Source organism: Gadus morhua, chromosome 2 (genome assembly GCF_902167405.1).
Source record: "Gadus morhua chromosome 2, gadMor3.0, whole genome shotgun sequence".
NCBI classification, from domain to species: domain Eukaryota; kingdom Metazoa; phylum Chordata; class Actinopteri; order Gadiformes; family Gadidae; genus Gadus; species Gadus morhua.
The window spans coordinates 1437217-1464010 of NC_044049.1; the positions used below are offsets into that span (position 1 = coordinate 1437217).

General features: G+C 51.0%; 1 protein-coding gene across 1 annotated transcript in view; it reads left to right on the top strand.

Annotated features, from left to right (window-relative positions):
- Nucleotides 1-24613, top strand: part of abca3b (ATP-binding cassette, sub-family A (ABC1), member 3b) — a 38520-nt gene extending 13907 nt beyond the window's left edge. Inside the window, exons 8-30 of the mRNA XM_030373640.1 lie at nt 2496-2669; nt 3287-3468; nt 5586-5732; nt 6160-6289; nt 6895-7049; nt 7732-7887; nt 8368-8578; nt 10279-10429; nt 10930-11028; nt 12087-12288; nt 12695-13001; nt 14342-14615; nt 16218-16422; nt 17102-17321; nt 18059-18217; nt 18649-18821; nt 19163-19294; nt 19919-20110; nt 20579-20766; nt 21725-21895; nt 22112-22314; nt 22442-22515; nt 22892-24613. Coding sequence (XP_030229500.1) covers nt 2496-2669; nt 3287-3468; nt 5586-5732; nt 6160-6289; nt 6895-7049; nt 7732-7887; nt 8368-8578; nt 10279-10429; nt 10930-11028; nt 12087-12288; nt 12695-13001; nt 14342-14615; nt 16218-16422; nt 17102-17321; nt 18059-18217; nt 18649-18821; nt 19163-19294; nt 19919-20110; nt 20579-20766; nt 21725-21895; nt 22112-22314; nt 22442-22515; nt 22892-23023 — 4037 coding nt within the window. The 3' untranslated portion in view covers nt 23024-24613. The remainder of the gene's footprint in view (nt 1-2495; nt 2670-3286; nt 3469-5585; nt 5733-6159; nt 6290-6894; nt 7050-7731; nt 7888-8367; nt 8579-10278; nt 10430-10929; nt 11029-12086; nt 12289-12694; nt 13002-14341; nt 14616-16217; nt 16423-17101; nt 17322-18058; nt 18218-18648; nt 18822-19162; nt 19295-19918; nt 20111-20578; nt 20767-21724; nt 21896-22111; nt 22315-22441; nt 22516-22891) is intronic.
- Nucleotides 24614-26794: the final 2181 nt, after the last annotated feature.

The following is a 26794-nucleotide window of genomic DNA, read 5'->3' on the forward strand; positions in this document are numbered from 1 at the left end:
ACACTTACTATTGTCTTACTGGACCTTAATGTACGCACCTATTCTATGTTGTACATCCTTGCACTTTAAAATAGTACTTAGCATTGTGTAGCGTCTGATCCTAGCTATCTCTCTCGTCTACGGGGAATGGGTTAACCTAGTGATGGTTAGTGCTTTGTACTTGTTTCTATGAACATCTTTACTGTACCGACAGCGATTTATTGTTGTTTCTCTCTCCTCTGACAAATGCACTTATTGTAAGGGGCTTTGGATAAACGTATCTGCTAAACGACTCAATGTTTTCTCGTTCTTCCTGTAACATCCAACAGTAGAGGACTTGTTTGCCTGACTCTGACTGGCACTGGCTTCTCGCTAACAGAGGGAAACTCAAGCCTCTACTCTGTGAGCCATCCCCACGCTCCATAATGACTGCCGAAGCTTTTGAAGCCTCGCAGTCGATAATCATGCTTGCGCTTGCCTGTGGTGGGTGTAATTACTGGGGTAATCACCCTGGCTTTTGTCCATCGGCAGTTTTAGTTCCCTTTCCTAGAATATTCGAGACGTCTTTATTCGTCCTGAGGTAAATTTGTCTCGGGCATAAAAGAAGAAGTGTGACGTCCACCTCCTGTTCTTCTTCTTCTTCCTACACACACACACACACACACACACACACACACACACACACACACACACACACACACACACACACACACACACACACACACACACACACACACACACACACACACACTCCTTGACGATGAGGTGTAAGTGAAGCTGAGGACTGTCGATGGACCTTCTCCCCTTGGTGGCCTCAACGGTGGGAGAAAGAGCAGGCAAACGTGCGGGAGACGGTCACCTCCGTCTACAGCGTCGTCGGCCTCCCTGTGAAGACAGAGTGGTTTTCCCTCTTTTGAACGGAGCGTGAATAGTGCCTGACTCAGACTTGAGTGCGTGGACGTCATCTTTAGTACAACGCCTTTAAATGATGCCCGGTACCACCACCGCTAAGAGCAAGCAAAGGTCGACCATTATAGTCACAACTCGTCTCTGCTTTGGCACCGCCGTGGTCAGGCGAGCTCCCTGCCGACGTCAGGAGCGCAGAGTTACTCAGCAGCTTCCGCAAGAGACTCTGGACTCACTCGTTCAGAGTTCACCTAATAACAGCCACCCCTTCCCACCCCTCTTGCACCCTTATTGTATCTCGTACGTCCTGGCACTTAAAAATAGTACCTAGCATCGTGTAGCGTCTTATCCTAGCTGTCAGTGGTGTATACGGGGAATGGGTTAACCTAGCGATTGGATAGTGCTTGGCCCTTGGTTCTATGAACATCCTTACTGTACCAACAGCGATATATTGTTTCTGTTCCTTCTGAGAGAAACAGAAGGAACAGTGTACTTATTGTAAGTCGCTTTAAATAAAAGCGTCTGCTAAATGTAAATGTAATCCTAAAGCACAGCAGCGGCTTGGGGTGGGTACACCTGTGAGGGATCAGAGCTGTGCGTTGCACATCCGTCAGGATTTGATTTGCGACAGCAGGCTTTCCTAAAGGTTACATGATTTATGGTTAGAATGTCATGCATTGCCGCATTAACCTTTTGGTTCTGTGCACCATTTTACGGCCTGTTGTCATTTCATGTCGTGTTTAAGTGACTAAGAACGATGCGGAACGGACTTAAAGATGAACCCTACGGCCGTTCTCTGCATGAATGAGGTGGAACGAGGTCCACCCTGTTCCCGGTAGTCGCATCGTGTTTATTCGACTTTATACTCTACGGATCGATGGAACTGTCCCTAATTCGCTCGCCCTGTTATTATCTTCAACAAAGACGGCGTTTTGTCGCTTCGCTGCTGTCCTCACCATAGATGATGAGGCTTTAACCACGTGACACCCTAGAAAGGCACTAGAAAGGCACGTCAGGCTCCTCAGATGACTCGACCGACACTACAAACCATGGAAACCTCTGAGGCATCTGCTCTTTCCTGTCAGGCCGGTCTCACCCTTACTGGTCGGTAACATGCGTGCATGTGCATACGATCTGCAGTAAGGAGTCCGTTTTGCACCACACTGGGCTAAACTCCAGCCTAGTCAATTTGGATGAGTGCCAACCTTGCATTTAATCGGAAAAACAAAATGTGTGTGTATTCGTTGATCATTATAAATCTTTTGTCTTCCTAATTCAAATTGGTTTGACTCTCCAGCCGTTCAGGACCATCAGATCCTCCTCCTCTCTTCCCCCTCCTCTCCTCCTCCTCTCCCCCTCCTCCTCTCCCCTCCTCCTCCTCCTCCTCCTCTTCTCTCCGCTCATCCTCCTCCTCCTCCTCCTCCTCCTCCTCCTCCCCCTCCTCTCCCCCTCCTCCTCTCCTCTCCGCTCCTCCTCCTCCTCTCCCCCTCCTCCTCTCCCCCTCCTCTCCCCCTCCTCCTCTTCCTCCTCTCCCTCCGCTCCTCCCCCTCCTCTCCGCTCCTCCTCCTCCTCTCCCAGGACGCCACCCTAATGTTGTTGTCTCTCCCTAGCCAACGTGGCGGCGGCGGCGGGCGGCTTCATCTACTTCCTGAGCTACCTGCCCTACCTGTTCCTGTGGCCGCGCTACGACATGCTCAGCCACGCCCAGAAGGTGGCCGCCTGCCTCATCTCCAACGTCGCCATGTCGATGGGGGCCCAGCTCATCGGCATGTTCGAGGGCAAAGGTGAGGCCCAAAGACTACTACAAAACTGACGGTCTAAACCAGTGACTGAAGTCACAACGCGACACCTACAATGGTATTGTGCGTTTCTTGGACGCTACGTCATAAAAAGTGTTCTGCAGTCCATGGCTTTCCCTCACGACCCCCTTGTTCTGTCATCTTACTCCCACATTCTTCACCATCTCATCAATATTCACGCCTCCACTTCCTCCTCCTTCCCCTCCATCTCCACCTCCTCCATCTTCTTCTCCTCCATCTTCTACACCACCACCTTCCTCTCCACCCCCACAACCTCACCACCTCCTCCTCCTCCTCCTCCTCCTCCCTCTCCTCCTCCTCCTCCTCCCTCCTCCCTCTCCTCCTCCTCCTCCTCCTCCCCCTCCCTCCTCCTCCTCCCCCCCCCTCCTCCTCCTCCTCCTCCTCCTCCTCCTCCTCCTCCTCCTCCTCCCTCTCCCCCTCCTCCTCCTCCCTCTCCCCCTCCTCCTCCTCCTCCTCCTCCTCCTCCTCCTCCTCCCTCTCCTCCTCCCTCTCCCCCTCCCCCCTCTCCCCCTCCTCCTCCTCCCCCTCCCTCCTCCTCCTCCCCCTCCCCCCTCCTCCTCCTCCTCCCTCTCCCCCCTCAGGGACGGGGATCCAGTGGTCGAACCTGTTCGATGCGGTGACGGTGGACGACGACTTCTCTCTGGCCCAGGTGCTGCTGATGCTGCTGCTGGACGCCGCTCTGTACGGCCTGGTGGCCTGGTACATGGAGGCCGTGTTCCCCGGGGAGTACGGCGTCCCACGCCCCGCATACTTCTTCGTGCTGGTAGGTCCCCCCCCCCCCCCCCCCCCCCTGCTAAGAGACGAAGCCCCTCCTGGTTCCATTGAGGAAGGGCGGGGATTATTATGGTACTGCTAAATATATTTTTTCCGTCTGTATTTTCTAAGTGGAACCATCATGTATTTTATATGTTCAGGTGAACAATTAGCTCTTAATGGTTAATCCAAGTGTTCAGTTCAACCATAGGCGAGGCTCTTAAAGTTAATCTGAGTATTAAGGTGAACTATAGGCTCTTCAGGTTAATCTAATAAATCAGGGGTCGCCACCACTGGTACGTGGCAGCATAATCGTATTTTATTTTTTATTTTATTATTATTATTAAAAAATGTCTCCGCACAATGCGGCAGCATAATCATTACTACTTCTGTTTTGGGCATCTCCTCCCAGTGCAAATATGTTTAAATGAGTTACTGAAAGCAGTTTTCTGAAATGGGGGATCAATTAATAGTTTTTAAATCTATGTTGTGAGTAATGGAGAAGAAAATATTAAAATATTGCTGCAAGTGGCCTGCATGCATCGCATTCACATGGTTTTGCAAAGCTGTACATGTCTTAAAGATATTGATGTGGATGGTTCCAACATTCTCATATATTCTCGTTTTTTACATTTCTCACAGTGCAAATATGTTTTTGAATTATTCTCTGAAAGTGGTGTTTTAAGATGGGACATATGTAATTATAATTTGTAAGCCCATGTTGCAAATATAACAACCAAAAAAACATTACAAATGTTGATGCATAATTGTGGGCTATATGGAAATAATACAATTCCAGGTCTTCTAGAAATGTTTTTGGTCGCTGTGTCATAATTCATCTGAATTTTTTTATATATTGTTGCTTAAGGCACGCTCATTAACGAGAAAATGTCCAACTGGCACTGCATGTTGAAAAGGTCGCTGACCCCTGACCCAGGTGAACATGTTCCCTGTTCCTCTATCCGAAACACCGTGCTTCATAAGCATGTCCACTAAGGACCACTGCGCCACCTGCCCCCCAGTCCCGGCCCCTGTTCCACAGAACCTGGTCCTGGATCTAATCCTAACCCCCGTCCGTCCCCCCACACCCCTCCCTGTACCCCTCCCCGTACCCCTCCCCGTACCCCTCCCTGTACCCCTCCCCGTACCCCTCCCTGTACCCCTCCCCGTACCCCTCCCCGTACCCCTCCCCGTACCCCTCCCCGTACCCCTCCCCGTACCCCTCCCCGTACCCCTCCCCGTACCCCTCCCCGTACCCCTCCCCGTACCCCTCCCTGTACCCCTCTCTGTACCCCTCCCTGTACCCCTCCCCGTACCCCTCCCCGTACCCCTCCCCGTACCCCTCCCCGTACCCCTCCCCGTACCCCTCCCTGTACCCCTCTCTGTACCCCTCCCTGTACCCCTCCCCGTACCCCTCCCCGTACCCCTCCCCGTACCCCTCCCCGTACCCCTCCCCGTACCCCTCCCCGTACCCCTCCCCGTACCCCTCCCCGTACCCCTCCCTGTACCCCTCCCTGTACCCCTCCCTGTACCCCTCCCTGTACCCCTCCCTTATGCACTACAGAGGCGATAAACCAATTGACCTCTGTTATGGTAATGTAACGAACGCATACAAGGCATTAAGAAAAGCTCCTCTCAGTACTGCGGACCATGACGTTGTCCATCTCATCCCCGCTTATCGCACGAAGCTTCAAAGGGAGGGTGTTGTAAAGAAACAGAAAAAGAAAAAGTGGGTTTTCTGCTGCGGTTGACATTCCTCAGGCCTGCTTCGAGTGCGCTGAGTGGGAGGTGCTGACGCAGGGTATCAGCCTAGGGGAGGCTACTGATGGTGTGTGTGTGTGTGTGTGTGTGTGTGTGTGTGTGTGTGTGTGTGTGTGTGTGTGTGTGTGTGTGTGTGTGTGTGTGTGTGTGTGTGTGTGTGTGTGTGTGTGTGTGTGTGTGTGTGTGTGTTGTATGTACTGTTGGGTATGAACACACCCTGCTACTCCTCCACATCTGAATCTCCTAGCGGAAAAATAAAGTTTTTTAATTGAATCTGTACCCCTCCCTGTACCCCTCCCTGTACCCCTCCCTGTACCCCTCCCTGTACCCCTCCCTGTACCCCTCCCTGCCCCCCCTCCCCCCCAGCCGTCATACTGGTGCAGCAGCCCCCGCATGGCCCTGGTGAAGGAGAAGGAGGAGGAGGAGGACGCCGAGAAGGCCCTGAGGGGGGAGTTCATCGAGGCAGAGCCGGCTGGGCTGGTCTCGGGGGTGAAGATCAAACACCTGAACAAGGTGAGACCCCGCCCCCTCCTCAGCACCGCCCTATCAGAGGGCTGACAGGACGGGGGCGTGTCCTTGGGGGTCGATGCACAGCGCGGTGAAGAGGCCGGAGTGTGTATGAAACCATCTTAATCAGAATCACGATTGGTGGTCTCTGTAATTAGCGCATTGTTAAAGGTGACAATTAATTATTATATATTATTTATTTATTATTAGTATAAAGAGTAATGATTGAAAGAAATCGTACACCCATTGCATTGAAAGCAAATAACGAACGGTTTAAACCGTCAATAAAACCTCATTCCTATCACAGTCCTGTTAATGTGACGTGTCCGTTTAACCCGTCAACTTTTAATCGCAATCACGATATTGTGTGCAATAAAGCCAATGATCCCGTTTGACGCAATGAACCGTCTCTCACTGACGGGTCGATGTGCAGGAGTTCACGCTGGGTAACAAGACGCGGCAGGCCGTGAGAGACCTGACCCTCAACATGTTCGAGGGTCAGATCACCGTGCTGCTGGGTCACAACGGGGCCGGAAAGACCACCACCCTGTCCATGCTCACAGGTGGGGGTCACTCACTCTCTCACCCACTCACTCACTCACTCACTCACTCACTCACTCACTCGCACTCTCCCACTCTTACACAAACTCCCACTCTCACTCACTGAGTCACACTCTCACACACTCAATCACTCAATATCGCAATCCTCTCTCTCTCACTCACTCACTCACTCACTCACTGACTCACTAACTCGGACACTCACTCACTCACTCACTCACTCACTCACTCACTCACTCACTCACTCACTCACTCACTCACTCACTCACTCACTCACTCACTCACTCACTCACTCACTCACTCACTCACTCACTCACTTTGTCTCTCACTCACTCACTCACTAACTCGGACACTCACTCACTCACTCACTCACTCACTCACTCACTCACTCACTCACTCACTCACTCACTCACTTTGTCTCTCACTCACTCACTCACTAACTCGGACACTCACCCACTCACTCACTCACTCACTCACTCACTCACTCACTTTGTCTCTCACTCACTCACTCACTCACTTTGTCTCTCACTCACTCACTCACTAACTCGGACACTCACCCACTCACTCACCCACTCACACTCCCTCTCTAACCCCCGTGTTGCCCCCCCAGGTCTGTACCCCCCCACCAGTGGCAGGGCGTACATCAACGGCTATGACATCTGCCAGGACATGGCCCTGATCCGCCAGAGCCTGGGTCTGTGTCCGCAGCACGACGTGCTGTTTGACAACCTCACCGTCAGGGAACACCTGCTGTTCTACACACAGGTAATCACCCCCTCCTCACCCCCTCACCCTCACCTCACCCCCTCACCCTCACCCCCTCCCCCTCACCTTCCCACCTCCCCCCCTCACCTCCCCCCCTCACCTCACCCCTGCACCTCACCCCCTCAACCCCTCCCCTTCTCACCTCCCCCCCTCACCCCCTCACCGTCAGGGAACACCTGCTCTTCTACGCACAGGTAATCACCCCCTCACCCCCTCACCCCCTCATCCCCTCATCCTCACCTCATCCAACCACCACAACCAGTTCCTCCTCAGTCCAGTTTCATCCTTTGTTGTTTATAATGGTCCGGTTCTGGTTTTGGTTCTGATTCCTTCCCGCTCCGGTTCTGGTGCTGGTTCTTGTCCTGGTTCCTCCGTTGTTGTATAAAACACTATGGTTCTGGTTCTGGTCCTGGTCCTGGTTCTGGTTCTGGTCCTGGTTCTGGTCCTGGTCCTGGTTCTGGTTCCTCCTGCTCTGGTTCTGGTCCTGGTTCTGGTCCTGGTTCTGGTCCTGGTCCTGGTCCTGGTCCTGGTCCTGGTCCTGGTTCTGGTCCTGGAGCCTCCTGCTCTGGTTCTGGTCCTGGTCCTGGCTCTGGTTCTGGTCCTGGTTCCTCCTGCTCTGGTTCTGGTTCTGGTCCCTCCGTTGTTGTTTATAAACGCCCTGGTTCTCCCGCCCCGCCTCCAGCTCAAAGGCTACCCCCGGGCCAAGATCCCTGCGGAGGTGGACCGCATGATCCGCGTCCTGAACCTGGAGGACAAGACCAACGCCCGGTCCAAGACGCTGTCGGGGGGCATGAGGCGGAAGCTGTCCATCGGGATCGCCCTGATCGCGGACTCCAAGGTCAGCCCGTGTGGCCCCGTGCAGCCGGGTGCGCTCTGTTGGGGTGGGGGGGGGGGGGGTGGGGACAGCTCTGTGCGTCAGAATGCATCATGGGATGTCTTTGTTGCTGATGCTCCGCCATTTTGAGAGGAAAGAGAGGGAGTTGTGGGACTGCAATGTGCTCAATCAACGTACATGTACCTTCATCTCTAGGCTATTTTTTTGTGAAACAATTTTAGTTTGCCACGTCTCGAAACAAAAATATATTTTTGTTTCGAGACGTGCAACAATGTTTCCCCATTATGACATCATTTCATATTTAATTTTTTTGTATTATTATAATATTATTATTATAGTTTTATTATATAATAATATCATAAATATAAAATATTATGTGTGCAAGCTTTTATCCAGTGGCATTCCCAAACCCAATCAGAAACGTTCTCTCTCTCTCGCTCTCTCTGTGGCCCCGCCCCCCCCCCGCCGGCTCCGTCCAATCAGGTGGTGATGCTGGACGAGCCCACGTCGGGCATGGACCCGTCGGCGCGGCGGGCCACCTGGGACCTGCTGCAGGGGGAGAAGCGCGGCCGCAGCATCCTGCTCACCACGCACTTCATGGACGAGGCCGACCTGCTGGGTGACCGCATCGCCATCATGGCGGGCGGGGAGCTGCAGTGCTGTGGCTCCCCGCTGTTCCTCAAGAACAAATACGGTGAGGGGGGGGGGAGAGAGGGGAGGGGGGAGGGGGAGGGGAGAGGGTGGGAGAGGGGAACACACACACAGACACATACAGATTGCTAAACGATATGAAAGTACTTGAGTATGCGCATGCGTATGCGGTCGGAAAACTGTTCCTTCTCCGCCATCTAACCTGAGTCAGTCACCGTCAATGGGCCCGTTAAGCTCTGCACAGAGGCACGTTGAGAGGGAGTGGCTAGGGGATCGCGGTAAACACATGCAGGTGAGCCCTGGGTGAATAACAAAATGTAGTATTAAGTACATTGATTCATGCGTATATTAACTGAAATCATTTCTCATAAACTTAATATGAAAGAATTATAACTTAACTAATAATGTCAAGACAAAATGCAGAAAACCTAATTATGGCTTTTAAACAGACAGACAGACAAAACAAGGCAGCATGAGAGAGAGAGAGAGAGAGAGAGAGAGAGAGAGAGAGAGAGAGAGAGAGAGAGAGAGAGAGAGAGAGAGAGAGAGAGAGAGAGAGAGAGAGAGAGAGAGAGAGAGAGAGAGAGAGAGAGAGAGAGAGAGAGAGAGAGAGACCTGAACCAGTGTTGCGATCAAATCCTCATCCAAAGCCCATAAAATCTCATAGAGATAATCATTATCGACTCATTCCCCGCGAGCACACATCGATATTATTCCAGTTTTAATTCTCAGCCATCACAGGCAGTTCCTATTGTTTATCTCTAATCCTCTCCTCCTCTTTGGAAGGTAGGGTGAGCTCTAAATCTGAACGCAAACGCCCAGCAACATGATATGATGTGATATGATGATCTATGATTAAACAACGGTTCTGAAGCGAATGCTGGAGAGCAAGAGATAACGAGCAAGAGAGGGCGAGAGAGAGGGCGAGAGAGAGGGCGAGAGAGAGGGCGAGAGAGATAGAGAGAGAGAGGGCGAGAGAGGGCGAGAGAGGGCGAGAGAGAGAGAGAGAGAGAGAGAGAGAGAGAGAGAGAGAGAGAGAGAGAGAGAGAGAGAGAGAGAGAGAGAGAGAGAGAGAGAGAGAGAGAGAGACCTGAACCAGTGTTGCGATCAAATCCTCATCCAAAGCCCATAAAATCTCATAGAGATAATCATTATCGACTCATTCCCCGCGCGCACACATCGATATTATTCCAGTTTTAATTCTCAGCCATCACAGGCAGTTCCTATTGTTTATCTCTAATCCTCTCCTCCTCTTTGGAAGGTAGGGTGAGCTCTAAATCTGAACGCAAACGCCCAGCAACATGATATGATGTGATATGATGATCTATGATTAAACAACGGTTCTGAAGCGAATGCTGGAGAGCAAGAGATAACGAGCAAGAGAGGGCGAGAGAGAGGGCGAGAGAGAGGGCGAGAGAGAGAGAGGGCGAGAGAGAGGGCGAGAGAGAGAGAGAGAGAGAGAGAGAGAGAGAGAGAGAGAGAGAGAGAGAGAGAGAGAGAGAGAGAGAGAGAGAGAGAGAGAGAGAGAGAGAGAGAGAGAGAGAGCGAGAGAGAGGGCGAGAGAGAGAGAGAGGGCGAGAGAGAGGGCGAGAGAGAGAGATAGAGAGAGAGAGGGCGAGAGAGAGAGATAGAGAGAGAGAGGGCGAGAGAGGGCGAGAGAGGGAGAGAGAGAGAGAGAGAGAGAGAGAGAGGCTGATGACTCTGTGCTGAGTGTCTCTCTGCGGTCTCCTCCCTCCCCCCCAGGCGCCGGGTACCACATGGTGATTGTGAAGGACCACCTGTGCAACGTGTCAGAGATCACGCGGCTGGTGCACATGTACGTCCCAGACGCCACCATGGAGAGCTGCGCCGGCGCCGAGCTGTCCTACATCCTGCCCAAGGAGAGCACCAGTCGGTGAGGACCAAGGGGCGGTCTGGTGACGGTCGTGGCGGACGCACTCGCGCTGAATCCTCTCGTCGTCTTCTAGTCATTTTGACCAGTGGTATCGGTAACGGATGTTCTGGTGGAACCATGATGGACGATACTAGTGTACCTTCACCCAGACCTGTGGCTCCTTCCTCGCTTGATTGTTCCTGTATGCAGCATCGAAGACATCCTACTGATGGCTTCGATGCTGCTGGTTACGGATCTGATTATGAATCTGATGCTGGTCCAGTTTCACTCTGGGCTTTAGGCCATTGTGTTATCATTCCTTAACCCCTATTGTTGAGATGGAGACTTCGGTAACTTGATGTTTCTGTGAGGAATGCGGTCCAATCTTGCTCGTGGTTGATAGGGGTTCACAGAATCACACAGAAAAGGCTGAGCTGACGACAAACTAAATAAGTGTCAAACTCCATCTCCGGCGTTGGTTTCGGTCTCTAACGGCGTTGGTTTGTCTGTTCCGCTGCCAGGTTCGAGCTGCTGTTTGCGGAGCTGGAGATGAACCGAGAGGAGCTGGGCATCGCCAGCTACGGAGCCTCAGTCACCACCATGGAGGAGGTCTTCCTCAGGTACACCCGGGTTCAGCATCATCACCCGGGATTAGCATCACCGCACTGTTTCCGACAGTCGGTTCACTCTGTTCCTTCAAAAATCGTCTCTTTTTTGGAATGCTAATTACCCTGCTTCTGTGGTATTCCTTCAAGCTGTCATTTCGTTTCCATAATCAGCTAGTCATGCATTTCGAACACCACAAATAGATGTATGATCTAACCCCCAAGCTTTCACAGTACCAGTCAGTTGTAGTCTTTTAATAGTGTTAATCCCAGCACGCTGTGTGATTAACTCAAAATAAATGAATTCCAAGTGATTGCCTGATTATGAGCTATTAAAGGGATAAGCCTCTAATGATGTGGGATGGTGGTTACCTGGGGCAGGTATAGTTTTTGACCAAACTATCCCCCAGGGGGGAGCTGCATTTATACAGCTCTTTTCTAACCAGTGGCCCCTCAAAGCGCTTTACAGCATTGCCAGCATACAACATTCACACACCGACGGTAGGGCTTTGACTCCGAACTTCGTCATTCGAATATAATTAGAATATCAAAAAATAAATCAAAATTCGAACGAATATAAGGCAGCCCTTAATATTCGAACCTGTTATGGGCAGGCCAAGAGGGAGAGACGCAATCTATTCATAATATTGTAATGACCACGGAAGAGGCGGTGAGTGAAGTACTGATTAGACAGCGATTTATTAGAAACCTAATTAACCGTTGGAACACGCAAGACCGTAGCAACGCCGGTAAACAAACCTCGCGAAGCCCAATCCAGGTCTTACTGAAGGCATTTGATTTGTCAAAATATTCGTAATAAATATTCGAACATTAATATTAATAAACAAACAAACTTCGAATAGGATTTTTGGGCAAAAGTCAAAGCCCTAACCGACGGCGGTGTCAGCCTCGCGGCTCGTCAGGAGCAGTCAGGGCGAGGCGTCTCGCTCGGGGACACCTCCACACTCAAACTAGCAACCTTCCGGTGTCCAGCCGCACCCGCTCTGCCTCCTGCGCTACTTTCCCCTCCCTCACCGCGCTGGTCGTGTGTGTCGGTGTGTGCGCGTGTCCAGGGTGGGGAAGCTGGTGGACTCCAGCTTGGACATCCAGGCCATCCAGCTGCCGGCGCTGCAGTACCAGCACGAGCGGCGCTCCAACGACTGGACCACGGCGGACGACGTCAGCAGCAGCAGCGGCATGACGGACGTCACAGACTTCACCGACAGCGGCACGCTCATCTCAGAGGACTGCTCCAACATCAAGCTCAACACGGGGGTGAGTAGCCGCCCGGTGTACCGTGATACCTTTTGTGTGCCCTGGGCTATGATGGGGGTCCTATGCTTTCATTCTCCCGACGGTATCGTCATGCTTTTGTAGTTCTTCTACAGCACAGTTCAAGTAGTTCTTTCCCAGTTCACAGTAGTTCTTCCAAATTTTCCCACAGTATTTTTTGTTTTTCTCTTGTTGACAATCCTAACAGTGGAGGGGGGTGAGGTTTGGTGGGCCTCAGATAGGTTTTTAAATAAAACAAATTGTATTTTGGATGCCCACTGCAATTTGTTGTGAACGCACCTTTAGACGCCATTTAAAAGTATATTCACTAGGTTCTTTAGTGGGCTTGCCCCCCCCCCCCCCTCTAAGCTCTACATATATTTCTCACTGTCCCCCCCCCCCCCCCAAGGCTATGCTGTACCTGCAGCAGTTCTACGCCATGTTCCTGAAGAGGGCGCTGTACAGCTGGCGGAACTGGAAGGTGATGGTGGCCCAGTTCCTGGTGCCGCTGGTCTTCACCGTGCTGGCCCTGGTGGTGGCGCGCTCGTTCCCTAGCAACCACGCCGCCCCGCAGCTCAGGCTGGGCCTCGGTCGCTACGGCGACACCCGGGTCCCTGTGGCGCTGGCGCCCGGAGCCGCCCCGCTGTCCGCCGCGCTGGCTGACGCGTACGAGGCGCAGCTCGCCGCCCAGATGGGACGGCTGGTCAACATCACAGGTGAGGCTCCCGGGACGCTCCAGGTCCGGGTCCGAGACGGATCCGTCCCCGGGTCTTAGACGGCTCCGTCTCCAGGTAGACGGCTCCTTCTCCTGGTCTTAGATGGCTCCAGGTCGGGGTCCGAGACAGCTCCGTCTCCTGGTCTTAGACGGCTCCCTCTCCAGGTCTTAGATGGCTCCGTCTCCAGGTCTTAGACGGCTCCCTCTCCAGGTCTTAGACGGCTCCCTCTCCAGGTCTTAGACGGCTCCCTCTCCAGGTCTTAGACGGCTCCCTCTCCAGGTCTTAGACGGCTCCCTCTCCAGGTCTTAGACGGCTCCGTCTCCAGGTCTTAGACGGCTCCCTCTCCAGGTCTTAGACGGCTCCGTCTCCTGGTCTTAGACGGCTCCGTCTCCAGGTCTTAGACGGCTCCCTCTCCAGGTCTTAGACGGCTCTGTCTCCTGGTCTTAGACATATCCGTCTCAGCCTGTCCGGGATCAATCCTGCTTTACGTTGGCTTTCTTTTCATATTATAGGACACTTTTGTAACCTTTTCTAACATTATAACATAGGCTCGTATACTTAAGGTTATTTGGTATAGATTTGACCATAGACTGCTGTATTTATTAGAGCCACTTGTTGTCCATATGGCCCATCCTAAACTATCATCTAGTAGTTTATCCCAACCTATAATACAGTAGCCCATCCTAACCTATCATAGTGGCCTATCCTAACCTATAATACAGAAGCCTATCCTAAACTATCATAGTAGCCTACCCTAAACTATCAACTTACCTTTTCAGACCAGTTTCTCATCGTAACTACATTAGCCGTGTTTAGCGGTAGGTAACGTGTAGCGTTATATAGCTATCAAAGTTTAGCGAATCATAATCAGTGGGAGAACTTCTCCACAACGGGGAGTAGGATAACCCTCATGTGAAAGTGTTAAGTGGAATGGCAGTTCCTGGCTAATCAGAATCACACACAGATTGAAGAACCCTTACCGTGATCCATGATATCTCAACAAGATAATTATGTTAACAATCTGGTAATTAGAATTATTTATGTTTGATTGACAAAGCCTACCTTCTCGTTCATATAAAATCCAGTTATCGTCAAGGTATTTTGGCTCAACTCTCCACCGACTCCAGGGCTCCCCCTAGTGGCTAGTCCTGGAAGCGTCCACCTTTTATTGAAGTTTTAAATCAACAAATACATTTCCCTGAAGTGCCAGAAAAAACGAGCAGTTTTGTGGTTCCTGTGGGGACGAATAAATTACTAATCAACCCGACTGCCTTGGAGAAATCAACTGATTAACTAATTAGTTATCCACGACGCCGTCCTCTCTTACGTTTCCCCTCCAGACTTCACGGACTACATCCTGACCCAGGCCGCCAAAGAGGGCGGGGCCTTCAACGAACGCTGTGTGGTGGGCGCGTCCTTCCGTGGCCATAGCAACCGCTTCGCGGAGGCCACGGCCTACTTCAACAACGAGGGCTACCACACCCCGGCCACGGCCCTCATGATGGTGGACAACGCGCTGTTCAGGCGGCTGGCCGGCCCCAACGCCTCCATCAGCACCGGGAACCACCCGCTGCCCCGGAACCTGTCTGAGGCCGCCCAGGGCCAGCTCACCGAGTGAGTCGCTCGCTCTCGCTGGCTTGCTCTCTCTTACTCTCTCTCGTTCTCCCTCGCTCGCTCGCTCGCCAACGCTCGCTTGTATTCTTTCTCTCGCTCTCACGCTGTCTCGCTCTCTCTCTCTCTCTGTCTCGCTCAGTCTCTCTCTCCCTCACCCTCTCGTTCTCCCTCGCTCGCTCGTCCACGCTTGCTGTCTCTCTCTCAGGCTCTCTCTCTCTCAGGCTCTCTCTCTCTCAGGCTCTCTCTCTCTCTCGCTCAGGCTCTCTCTCCCTCACTCTTCCTCGCCCTCTCTCGCTCGTTCTCTCTTGCTCTCCAGCATTCGCTTCAGAAGAGTTGTTTAATCATATCACATCATATCATGTTGCTGGGCGTTTGCGTTCAGATTTAGAGCTCACCCTACCTTCCAAAGAGGAGGAGAGGATTAGAGATAAACAATAGGACCTGCCTGTGATGGCTGAGAATTAAAACTGGAATAATATCGATGTGTGCTCACGGGGAATGTGTCGATAATGATTATCTCTATGAGATTTTATGGGCTTTGGATGAGGATTTGATCGCAACACTGGTTCAGGTGTGTGTGTGTGTGTTTCTGCTTGTGTGTGCATTTGTAGCTTTTGTATAATGATCAGTGATGTTGATAGGTTTTCAATGTAGTGAGTCCCCGGGACCCACAGGTGGCGAGTTGGGTGGGTCCCTGAGAAATTCAATGGGTCCCGACTCCCCAGTTTAAAAAATGTTTTTTTTTATTATTATTATTCTATTTCTTAAATTAAATTAATAGTGTTAAACTCCTTGATGGTGGTATGATATGGTTAGAGCTGGAGTACTCAAACGTTCATGTTTAACACTAGAAACGCCGGGCCATTTTTACTTACTCCTAGCGCCGCAAGAGGGGTCAAATGACCCCTAAGTCATTTTAATGAGGCTGTGCATTTGCACATAATGATCACTAGGTGGCGCCAATGAGCTATTACCGCGCGAGCGCCACATTTGTGTGTGTGTGTGTCACAAGCCTAGTCCTCACGATTTTGTCATAAATGTACATATATTCAATCAGAAGGATTGCAAAAAAATCCTGTTTGATTTGCTCATTCGACACGAATGAGCACAGCATCGAGCAGTGGAAACGTGGGTTTATTTTCTATGAAGTTCGTATTTTTAATTGTTGAAATGAAATCAGCGGTGACGAGCTAGTTGTTTTGGTAGCGATACTTTGTACAGGGGATCACGTCTGCGCCGAGTAGATGCGCAGAGGGTTGAAACAGCGCTTGTCCGATCTGCTCACAAGAAGGTTTCTTTGGCCAGTTACTGTGATTAAACACGAGTTCTTTAATGTTCACAATGTATCGTTTTTCATGGGGAAAATGAGATGCGTCCCCGGGACGCATGGATAGTGAGTTTAGTGCGTCCTTTCAGATTTTAATGCGTCAGGGACGCAGGACGCGTACCTAGCAACATCACTGAATGATGCATAATTTTTAATTCTGTATAACGCATTTTCCATAAAAAACATTATCTCCCATCCCCTGGCGTTATTCGCTGTGGTCCTCTCTCTCATCTCTCTCTCCCTCCCTCCCTCCCCCATCCTCCCCCCTCCCCCAGGGGTCAGACTGGCTTCGCCATCGCCATCAACCTGATGTACGGGATGGCGTCGCTCTCCAGCACCTTCGCCCTGCTGCTGGTCAGCGAGCGCGCCGTCAAGTCCAAGCACGTGCAGCAGGTCAGCGGCGTCTACCTCTCCAACTTCTGGTTCTCGGCGCTGCTCTGGGACCTCATCAACTTCCTGCTGCCCTGCCTGCTGATGCTGGTGAGTTTGACGCCGTCTGGGTCTTCATCATCCTCATCATCATCATCATCATCATCATCATCATCATCATCATCTATTATCATCATCATGTTTACATACATTTACATTTAGGGCATACAGCAGACGCTTTTATCCAAAGAGATTAACAATAAGAGCATTTGTCAGAAAAAATAGAAACAACAATATATCTCTGTCGGTACAGTAAGGATGTTCAGAGAACCAAGTGCCAAGCACTAACCATCACTAGGTTAACCCATTCCCTGTATACAACAAAGATAGCTAGGGTCAGATGCTACACGATGCTAAGTACATTTCTCTCTCTATTCGGTTTTTTCTCTCTGTTTATCTCTCTCTGTCTCTGTCTCTCGCTCTGTCTCTCATTTTCTCTCTGTTCTTTGTTCTCTCTCCCCCTCTCTCTCTCTCGATCTCTCTCTCTCTCGATCTCTCTCTCTCTCGATCTCTCTTCCTCGATCTCTCTCTGTCTCTTCCTCAATCTCTCTCTCTCTCTCTCTCTCTCTCTCTCTCTCTCTCTCTCTCTCTCTCTCTCTCTCTCTCTCTCTCTCTCTCTCTCTCTCTCTCTCTCTCTCTCTCTCTCTCTCTCTCTCTCTCTCTCTCTCTCTCTCTCTCTCTCTTTCTGCCTCTCCCTCTCCCCTCCCCTCCCCCTCCCCTCCCCTCCCAGGTGGTGTTCCAGGCCTTCGCGGTCCAGGCCTTCGTGGCGGACGGCCACCTGGTGGAGGTGTTGCTGATGCTGCTGCTGTACGGCTGGGCCGTGGTGCCGCTCATGTACCTGCTCAGCTTCCTGTTCTCCACCGCCGCCACCGCCTACACGCGCCTCACCATCTTCAACGTCATCTCCGGCACCGCCACCTTCCTGTCCGTCAACATCATGGACATCCCCGGTGAGGGCCGGGTCTGGGTGTGAGGGTGGGGTCAGGGTGTGGGCGGGGTCGAGGTGTGGGCGGGTTCAGGGTGTGGGCGGGTTCAGGGTGTGGGCGGGGTCGAGGTGTGGGCGGGGTCAGGGTGTAGACGTGGGCGGGGTCGAGGTGTGGGCGGGGTCGAGGTGTGGGCGGGTTCAGGGTGTGGGCGGGGTCGAGGTGTGGGCGGGGTCAGGGTGTAGACATGGGCGGGGTCAGGGTGTAGATGTGGGCGGGGTTAAGACTTGTCCTCGTTTTATGAATGGACGACATCAAGCGAGTGATATTAAACGCTCGAAGAACAAATAAAAAAAAACTGACCACAGGGACACACACACACACACACACACACACACACACACACACACAGTTATAAACAGCTGTAATCTGTAAACTGTGTATATTATTATGATAAAATTAATAGATACAATTAATTAAAAGAGACACATGAAATGCATATATATATATATATATATATATATATATATATATATATATATATATATATATATATATATATGTCTCTCTGTTTATCGGTCTCTCTCTCTCTCTCTCTCTCTCCCTCTCTCAAATGGTATGAATGAAAAAACCTCATGATGATGCTGTTGAAAAGTTGCGTTCAGATTTCAAAACGATAGGCTTTGGGTCCCACTCGGTTGTTCATAGGAGTCGGTGACTGAAGAGCGTTTCTCATGTCTTGAAGCCTTGCTCTCTGGTTCCAGAGCTGAAGCTCCAGGACCTGTCTCACCTCCTGGACAAGGTGTTCCTGGTGTTCCCCAACTACTGCCTGGGGATGTCCTTCTCCCAGTTCTACCAGAACTACGAGCGCATCACCTTCTGCAAGTCCAACCCGGTCACAAAGGCAATCTGCAACTTTTACAGTGAGTACTTACCTCTGATTGACGAGTGTCATAGTGTCAGCGTTTCTTAAACATCAGCTGCATTTTCGCCGCTTGGCCAGGAGGTGTCGCCACGGTGCAGCTTTGTGTTTTAGTATCGTACTGTAAGCTATGAATGCTATGTAGAATAGCATTCATAGCCTAGCATAGCATTCATAGCAATGAATGATGAATGCTACGTAGCATGGCATTCATCCCAATGAATGCTGTGCTGCGTAGCATTTATTGCTATGTAGCGTAGCATTCATCGCTATGAATGCTTTCATCGCTATGAATGCTACGCAGCATAGCTTTCATGGTTATGAATGCTATGCTACGTAGCATTCATTGCTATGTAGCATAGCATTCATTCGTGCCATGTAGCGCAGTGTGGAAGCCCCTGTGCTGATGCAGGTCCTGTCTCCCCGTTTCAGACATCACCTACCAGGAGAACTACTTCTCCATGTCGGATCCTGGGGTGGGGCGCTACCTGGTGGCCTTCTCCCTGCAGGGCGTGGCCTTCATCGCCCTGCTCTTCATCGTGGAGCTGCAGTGGGCGCGCACGCTGCGCCGGCTCTTCAGGGCGCTGTGCCGACGGAGACCCAGGGTACGGAGAGAGAGAGAGAGGGGGGCTGGGATAGAAGTGAGGGTGTCACCGCCATCCCATGCTAGAGAGGTGACATGTGATGAAGACATGTTAGAGCTGTAACATGTGATGAAGAGATGGACCATCCTCAACACGTTACAGCTGTAACATGTGATGGGAGCAAGACCCATCTCCATCACATCCACTGTATCACAGTATCGTGTTGGAGGGCTTAAGGTAGATCTCACCTAGCACTTGTAGACCCTCACTATTGGCACTAGGGGGTGCTGTGTCCTCAGGTCAGTTCTGAATGTGGCTGCTCATTGAGATGTGGGTGCTCACTGTGACCGTGTCGCCCCAAGGTGCTGCTGGAGGACGGGGTGCTGCACCCGGAGGATCGGGACGTGGCTGACGAGAGGAAGCGGGTGTCGGACTGCCAGCCGGTCATCGAGTCCATGGTGGGGAGCCCGCTGGTTCTACAGGAGCTCACTAAGGTACGGGGGGGGGGGGTTAGGCACTGGACTGGCACTGAGGGCCAATGGAGGTCACGGATCATCCAGAGCTCGGGTGAAAGGACAACGGATCTGTTTGCATCAACGCATGTCCACGCATGCACGTGCATGTACGCTCACTCACACCGGCACACACACACACACACACACACACACACAGAAACACACACACACAGAAACACACACACAGAAACACAAACACACACACACACACAGAAACACACACACAGAAACACAAACACACACACACACACAGAAACACACACACACAGAAACACAAACACACATACACACAGAGAAACACACACACACACACACACACACACACACACACACACACACACACAGAAACACACACACACAGAAACACAAACACACACACACACACACAGAAACACACACACACAGAAACACAAACACACATACACACAGAGAAACACACACACACACACACACACACACACACACACACACACACACACACACACACACACACACAGAGAAACACACACGCACACAGACAGAGAAACACACTCACACACACAGAGAAACACACATGCACACACACCCACACTGAGCATGGTGTCGCGTCCTGCGCCCCTCCAGGTGTACAGCGCGGAGGGTCTCCTGGCAGTGGACCGGCTCTCTCTGGCCGTGGGGAAGGGGGAGTGCTTCGGCCTGCTGGGCTTCAACGGCGCGGGAAAGACCACCACCTTCAAGATGCTGACGGGGGACGAGAGCGTGAGCAGCGGCGACGCCTACATCGACGGCTACAGCGTCCTGAGGGACATCAAGAAGGTAGGGCGTACCTTTAGTGAGAAGGCTGCCCTTCTCACTAACTGTTAGTTCAATATTATACCTTCTATCTAAATGCATTCTGGGTAATTAACTAGAGGTTGAAAGCACCACAAGCAGGAGCAGTAACCCGTAAGCAGAAAAAGCAGTGGTTCTCAAACTATTTAATCTAGTGTATCCCCTTTAAGATACTTTTTAAGCTGAAAAATACCGGCACATAACACTTCTGGGAGTAAACAACCCATAAATAACATGATAATGATTAAAGATAAAGATAATGTCTATGTGTTCCATTTGGTATGCAACATAGCATTCATAGCAACAAATATTATGCTAATTTGCATTTGTATGTAGCATAGCGTTCATAGCTACGCTACATGCTGTGCTACACAGCCTTCATCCGTGTTGCCCCCTCCCCTCGGACCCGTCCCTGGTTCTCTCCCCCCCCCCCCCCCCCCCCGCCCCCCCCAGGTCCAGCAGCGTATCGGCTACTGCCCGCAGTTCGACGCCCTCCTGGACCACATGACGGGCCGGGAGACGCTGAGCATGTACGCCCGGCTCAGAGGCATCCCCGAGAAGTACGTGTCGGGCTGCGTGGAGAACGTGCTGCGGTCCCTCCTCCTGGAGCCGCACGCCGACAAGCTGGTGCGGAGCTACAGGTCAGCTGAGCGCAAAGGTCCGAGTGTCGGCGTGGAAATGCCACGTCGCTGTGAACGCTATGTAGCATGGCGTGCAGCATAGCTATGAATGTTTTGCTATGTTAATGCTAAAAAAAAAAAGAAAAAGATTGTACTCATTTATTTAAAGGTACATTGTTCTTAAATTCTTGCTATAATGTCTGCTGGAAAGTTAGAAAACGTTCAGTATTAAATAAATATTTTGTATCAAATTTGTAATTGATTTTTTTTTATAGAAAAGCAAGACAAAACAGTTTATAAAGGACATTTAATTGTTTGATTTATGCAATGGTGAAAAAATTATCATTCGGTTTCGGTTTCGGCCAAGAATTTTCATTTCGGTGCATCCCTAAATGCTATGCTACATAGCATTCATGTAGAAAATCATAAAAGCAGAATTACCTTTCAACCATTTGTCGATTGTCTCGATTTTCTAATGTCTAGCATTCAGAATAGAAACTGAAAAAGAATAGTTTTCTTATTATTTTTATTTTATTTTTATAATTTATTTATTATACATGGCATTTATGTAGCATAGCGTTCATAGCTATGCTAAATACCATTCATGTAGCATAGCATTCATAGCTATGCTACATGCTGTGCTAAATAGCATTCATGTAGCATAGCATTCATAGCTATGCCAAATAACATCCATGTAGCATAGCATTCATAGCTATGCTAAATAGCATTCCTGTAGCATAGCATTCATAGCTATGCCAAATAACATCCATGTAGCATAGCATTCATAGCTATGCTAAATAGCATTCCTGTAGCATAGCATTCATAGCTATGCCAAATAACATCCATGTAGCATAGCATTCATAGCTATGCTACATGCTGTGCTAAATAGCGTTTGTCGCTATGAGGCGCTGTGTGGGTTGCCCTTTGGGTACGGAGGTTGTGTGCTCATTCTAAGAGTGTTTTTTTCTAAATGCCCCAGCGGGGGCAACAAGAGGAAGCTGAGCGCGGGCATGGCCCTCATCGGGGGCCCGCCGGTCATCTTCCTGGACGAGCCCTCCACCGGCATGGACCCCGTGGCCCGGAGGCTGCTCTGGGACGCCGTCACCCGCACGCGGGAGTCTGGGAAGGCCATCATCATCACCTCCCACAGGTAGGGGGCGACGATGAGGGGAGAAGGCCTGGAAGTCATATTTGGAAATGTTATTTAAGATTACAGCTGTTTATAACTGTGTGTGTGTGTGTGTGTGTGTGTGTGTGTGTGTGTGTGTGTGTGTGTGTGTGTGTGTGTGTGTGTGTGTGTGTGTGTGTGTGTGTGTGTGTGTGTGTGTGTGTGTGTCCCTGTCCCTGTCCCTGTCCCTGTGGTCAGTATGGAGGAGTGTGAGGCATTGTGCACCCGGCTGGCCGTGATGGTCAACGGTCAGTTCAAGTGCCTGGGCAGCCCCCAGCACCTGAAGAGCAAGTTCGGCAGCGGCTACACCCTGCTGGCCAAGGTGCACTGCGACGCCGACTCAGACCACATGGACGCAGACCTCCAGGTCTTCAAGGACTTCATCGAGAGCACCTTCCCAGGTGAGGACCCCTGAGGCTGGGGGCGTAGGCCGTTAATGTACGGGGACCGGTCAGAATGATCGACCAATGGGGCATCCATCACTAAACACCCCCCCCGTCCCCCCCCGTTCCCCGTCCCCTCCCACAGGAAGTCTACTGAAGGATGAGCACCAGGGGATGGTGCACTATCACCTGACCGACAAGAGCCTCAGCTGGGCACAGGTAAACACGCTTGCACTGACGATGGCTAGGTTAACCAATTCCCCATACACAACAGAGATAGCTGCTACACGATGCTAAGTACTGTTTGTAAGTGCAATGACGTAACACATAATAAGTGCATAAGAGGGGTGTGGGGGGGGGGGGGGGGGGGGGTGAACTCTGACGAAGTGAGTTTTAGAGAGTCCCTTAGAGAGTCCCTTAGAGCGTTTAGATCGGTCATCGATCATCCATTCTGACCTCCCACCCACAAGTCAGTGTCGTCGCGGTTCTTCCCTCAGAAGCTATGCTGGCTCAAACCGAACGTCTGTGTGTGCGTCCCCCCCCCCCCCCCCCCCCCCCCCCGTGCTGTGCTCCCCCCCCCCCCCCCCCCCCCCAGGTGTTCGGCACACTGGAAGCGGCCAAAGACAAGTATCGTATCGAGGACTACTGCGTGAGCCAGATCTCCCTGGAGCAGGTCTTCCTGAGCTTCGCCCAGTTCCAGCACTGCGCCGAGAACGCCAAGAAATGACTCCCGCGCCCCCGTCCGTCCGTCCGCCCGTCCCCGGACCGCGGGGAGTCCCTCCTGTACATAGGTCTGCCCCCCCACCGTCCCCACTGGCCCCCCCCCCACAGCCGTGGTTCCTGGGGGCCCTCATCGCTCCTCGCTTGGGGACCGCAGGAGGTGATGCTGTAAATGTTGCACATTATGAGGAGATCAAAGAGAAGAAGAACGTGTGTGTGTGTGTGTGTGTGTGTGTGTGTGTGTGTGTGTGTGTGTGTGTGTGTGTGTGTGTGTGTGTGTGTGTGTGTGTGTGTGTGTGTGTGTGTGTGTGTGTGTGTGTGTGTGCGCACGTGTGTGTGTGTGTGTGTGTGTGTGTGTGTGAGCTTATTTATAATTTTGTATCACCATGTGATTGTCGCGTGTCCGATATGAAGGGGAGCATTGCGGTCTGGTGAGACTCTGAGTTTCGTGGCGAGTACGAGACACCTCACGGCCTTCAGTACTGTCCTGTTTGGTTTTTTCGTAAGAATCCATGACGCCATTTTATCTCTGAGAAGCAGTAACGCCACGTGTAAAATGTATCCGTGGTCCAGGTCACTCATTCCCCACACTAACAATCATCCTCTTCCATGTATTTCCATGCGTGGATATCGATTGGTATCCCTGTACATTTACCTTCGAGGGCTGACCAATCGAATCATCTGCTGAAAGTCTTAACAGATTGCATGTCATCTTCTTAAATCTGCCTCAACTCTCTACAACCCCCTCCCCCCCCCCCCACCCTCCAGGGACTAATTTGAATATTGTGTCGCTGTGCATTTTAGCACAGACTCACCAAAGTCTGACTCAGATCTTTCCTACTGAACCAGACGATTATAAAGTCAAGCTTACAGTCAAGCTACGTGAGATGCTATGTTTCTGTTTGCAAACCATCCTGTTGAAAACGACCAACACTTGGTACCGTTTGTAAGTGTTGTTCTTTACGGTGTGGCCCAGATGTGTGGATACCTAAAGGCCGTTTTGTAGCGAATAACTTTAAGCAAAACATACGATGGTTTTTTTTTTAGATGTGGAAATGTGTTGGAAAATGTATCTTAACATTTTAATTTATCATCAGGGCTCTCCTGAATGTGTGTAGGGCATTATATTCATGATAGAGGATAAATAATGATTCATATGAACTACACATCTAATGTACGAACGTAACATTCCTATGATTTATTCCACTGAACAATCAACCAATTAACTTGATTAATGTTGCACTTGAAATGAGATATTCCGTCTAAACTATTGCATTACCAGGTGCAAATATCATTTCTATGCCTCTGCGATGTATGTATGCCTCCTACACTGTTTGATATAGTAGTAAAACACAATGAAGTTATGGATCAGTCTTGCTTAATGTGATTACATTCTTTAAAACATTGATCCTCCTATGTTGGGTAAAACTAATTCCTTATCCTTAACGTAAGGTATAAGAATCGGAATTACTTGAAGGAAGTTTAAGAAGGGAAGGCATCTTTGTATGTGTGTGTAGTAGGCTATATTGTGCCATGAAACATTGTCTCATAAAAATCTGTTCTTTTTCAATATAAAAAAATGCCCCATGCAAATGAATTCTGGCTGTTAAGTTTGGGGTGCAAACACGTCAGCCTGGTTCTACCGGTTGATCTTGAGGGGTATCTTCGAACCACATCTAACCTCATAATGTTCTCAATCTCCTCTCAGGACAATTATGCGTTATTGGGCGAGAGAGGGCGGGACTTCAGAGTATACTTCGGAAGGATCCATATCCGTTTCACTTACATAGGTATAGTCGAGAGACGGGAGGGACTTCCTAAATAGGGTTAGGGTTAGTTCTAGTAGTTCCGTTACATGTTTCGGATATTGCTTTTTCAAATCGTTCGAACAAAAAAGATCAAGTCTCTGTGGTCTTTCTTCTTGCCGTGTTCATATTCTCCTTGACTGTTAACTGTCGTACTCGGCTCATAGGAATTAAGAGAACGGAAATGCTTTGCTGTAGACCGGGATAACGCTGGACTCGCGGCTGCACCCAAGAGGCCCTCACCACGGATCTCACAAGACCGCGGACCATCCCTGGTTCGGCCAGTAGAGGGACACCGAGAACTTCTCGTCGGACTGTGATGTTCAGCGCCCCGGTAGAGAGAGGTTCTGCTCTGTGACGGAGCCTCTTCCCACGGTTTTAACCGGTTTGCCACCCGACGGAGGGTTGGACCCCGCACACCCTCTAGTGGTTGATATAGGGTAGCACCAACTTGTTATCTGACCTCACCACGACATAACGTCCCTTGAGGACCGGTATGACCAGTGGCTGCCAGCCCATGCCCATCCGGTTCCGCTTGTCATTTGGCAAAAAACTGCCACATTGAATCTTAGCACGCCAACATGGGGAGCTTAGATTGATTTGATTTGATTTGATTGGAATTATTTATTATTCGTTTTGCAAATAAGGGGGAGGTAGTTCCTACATTAACATGTATTAACTAGCGTGAACTTTCTTTAAAATTTCATACTGAAAATACCAATACTGAAAATATTCATACTCTTAGGGATATTACTGGTTATGGACAGACCGACATGAAGGACAGGCGCGTGCACACACACACACACACACACGCACACGCATTAAACTACAGTGCGTGAACGTGGGAACCGTTTGATCGCCCAGCGAGCCACAGGGAGAGGGAGGGCTCTGCGCTGTTTCTATGGAAACCGAGCATTGAACAGCACATCTGTGTTCTCTCCGCCTCTTCCCCTCCCCTAAACCCCGCCCCCCTGGCCGACAACGGCCAATCAAAACTACTCCCCAAACAGACGGCATACAGCTTGAAAGACCAACATAAAGTCATACTGGCAAACACTTCAAATAATGGGCCAAAGGCTTTGTATAACCCACCCCCACCTCTACCTCCACCTCTACCTCCACCCCCACCCCAACCTCTGCCTGCAGGGGGGGGGGGGGGGCTGGCAGCTGGCACTAATCTCATTAGGATGGGAGGGAGCAAGTGGCTGCTGTAAATTTAAAATGTATCGATTTTCACTGCTCTTGTGTTCTGTGGAGAGAGAGAGAGAGAGAGAGAGAGAGAGAGAGAGTGGGGGGGGGGGAGGAGAGAGAGAGGGGTGAGGGGGGGGAGAGAGGGAGGGGGGGGAGAGAGGGAGGGGGGCGGAAAGAGAGGAGGGGTGAGGGGGAGAGAGAGAGAGAGGGGGGGGGGAGGGGGGGAGAGAGGGAGGGGGGGCGGAAAGAGAGGAGGGGTGAGGGGGAGAGAGAGAGAGAGAGAGGGGGGGAGGAGAGAGGAAGGTTGAGGGAGAGAGAGAGGGGGAACGGAGAGGAGGGGAGAGAGAGAGGGGGGGAGAGAGAGAGAGGGGAGAGAGAGAGAGAGAGAGAGAGAGAGAGAGAGAGAGAGAGAGAGAGAGAGAGAGAGAGAGATGCAAGTAGAGGAGTTAAACCAACCAGGTCAGACTCTGTGTCCATTTGTCTCTCTGAGTCCTCCTGCACCCAAAAGAGGAACCCAGGACCCTGACAGGTCCACACGGGCATCAGCTGTGTCCCTCACACGTGTGTGTGTGTGTGTGTGTGTGTGCGCGTAAGTGCGTGCGTGCGTGTGTGTGTGTGTGTGTTTATGTTGTGAACGACGCGTCGAAAGGAACACTGCCCTGATTGGCCACTTTAGAGCGAGTCTATTTGTCCCCAAGTAGGGGGGGGGGGGGGGGGGGGGGGGTGCGCTGCAGAGATGAGGGGGAGGTGTTCGGGGGGGCGTACCTGTACCCCCCCCCCCC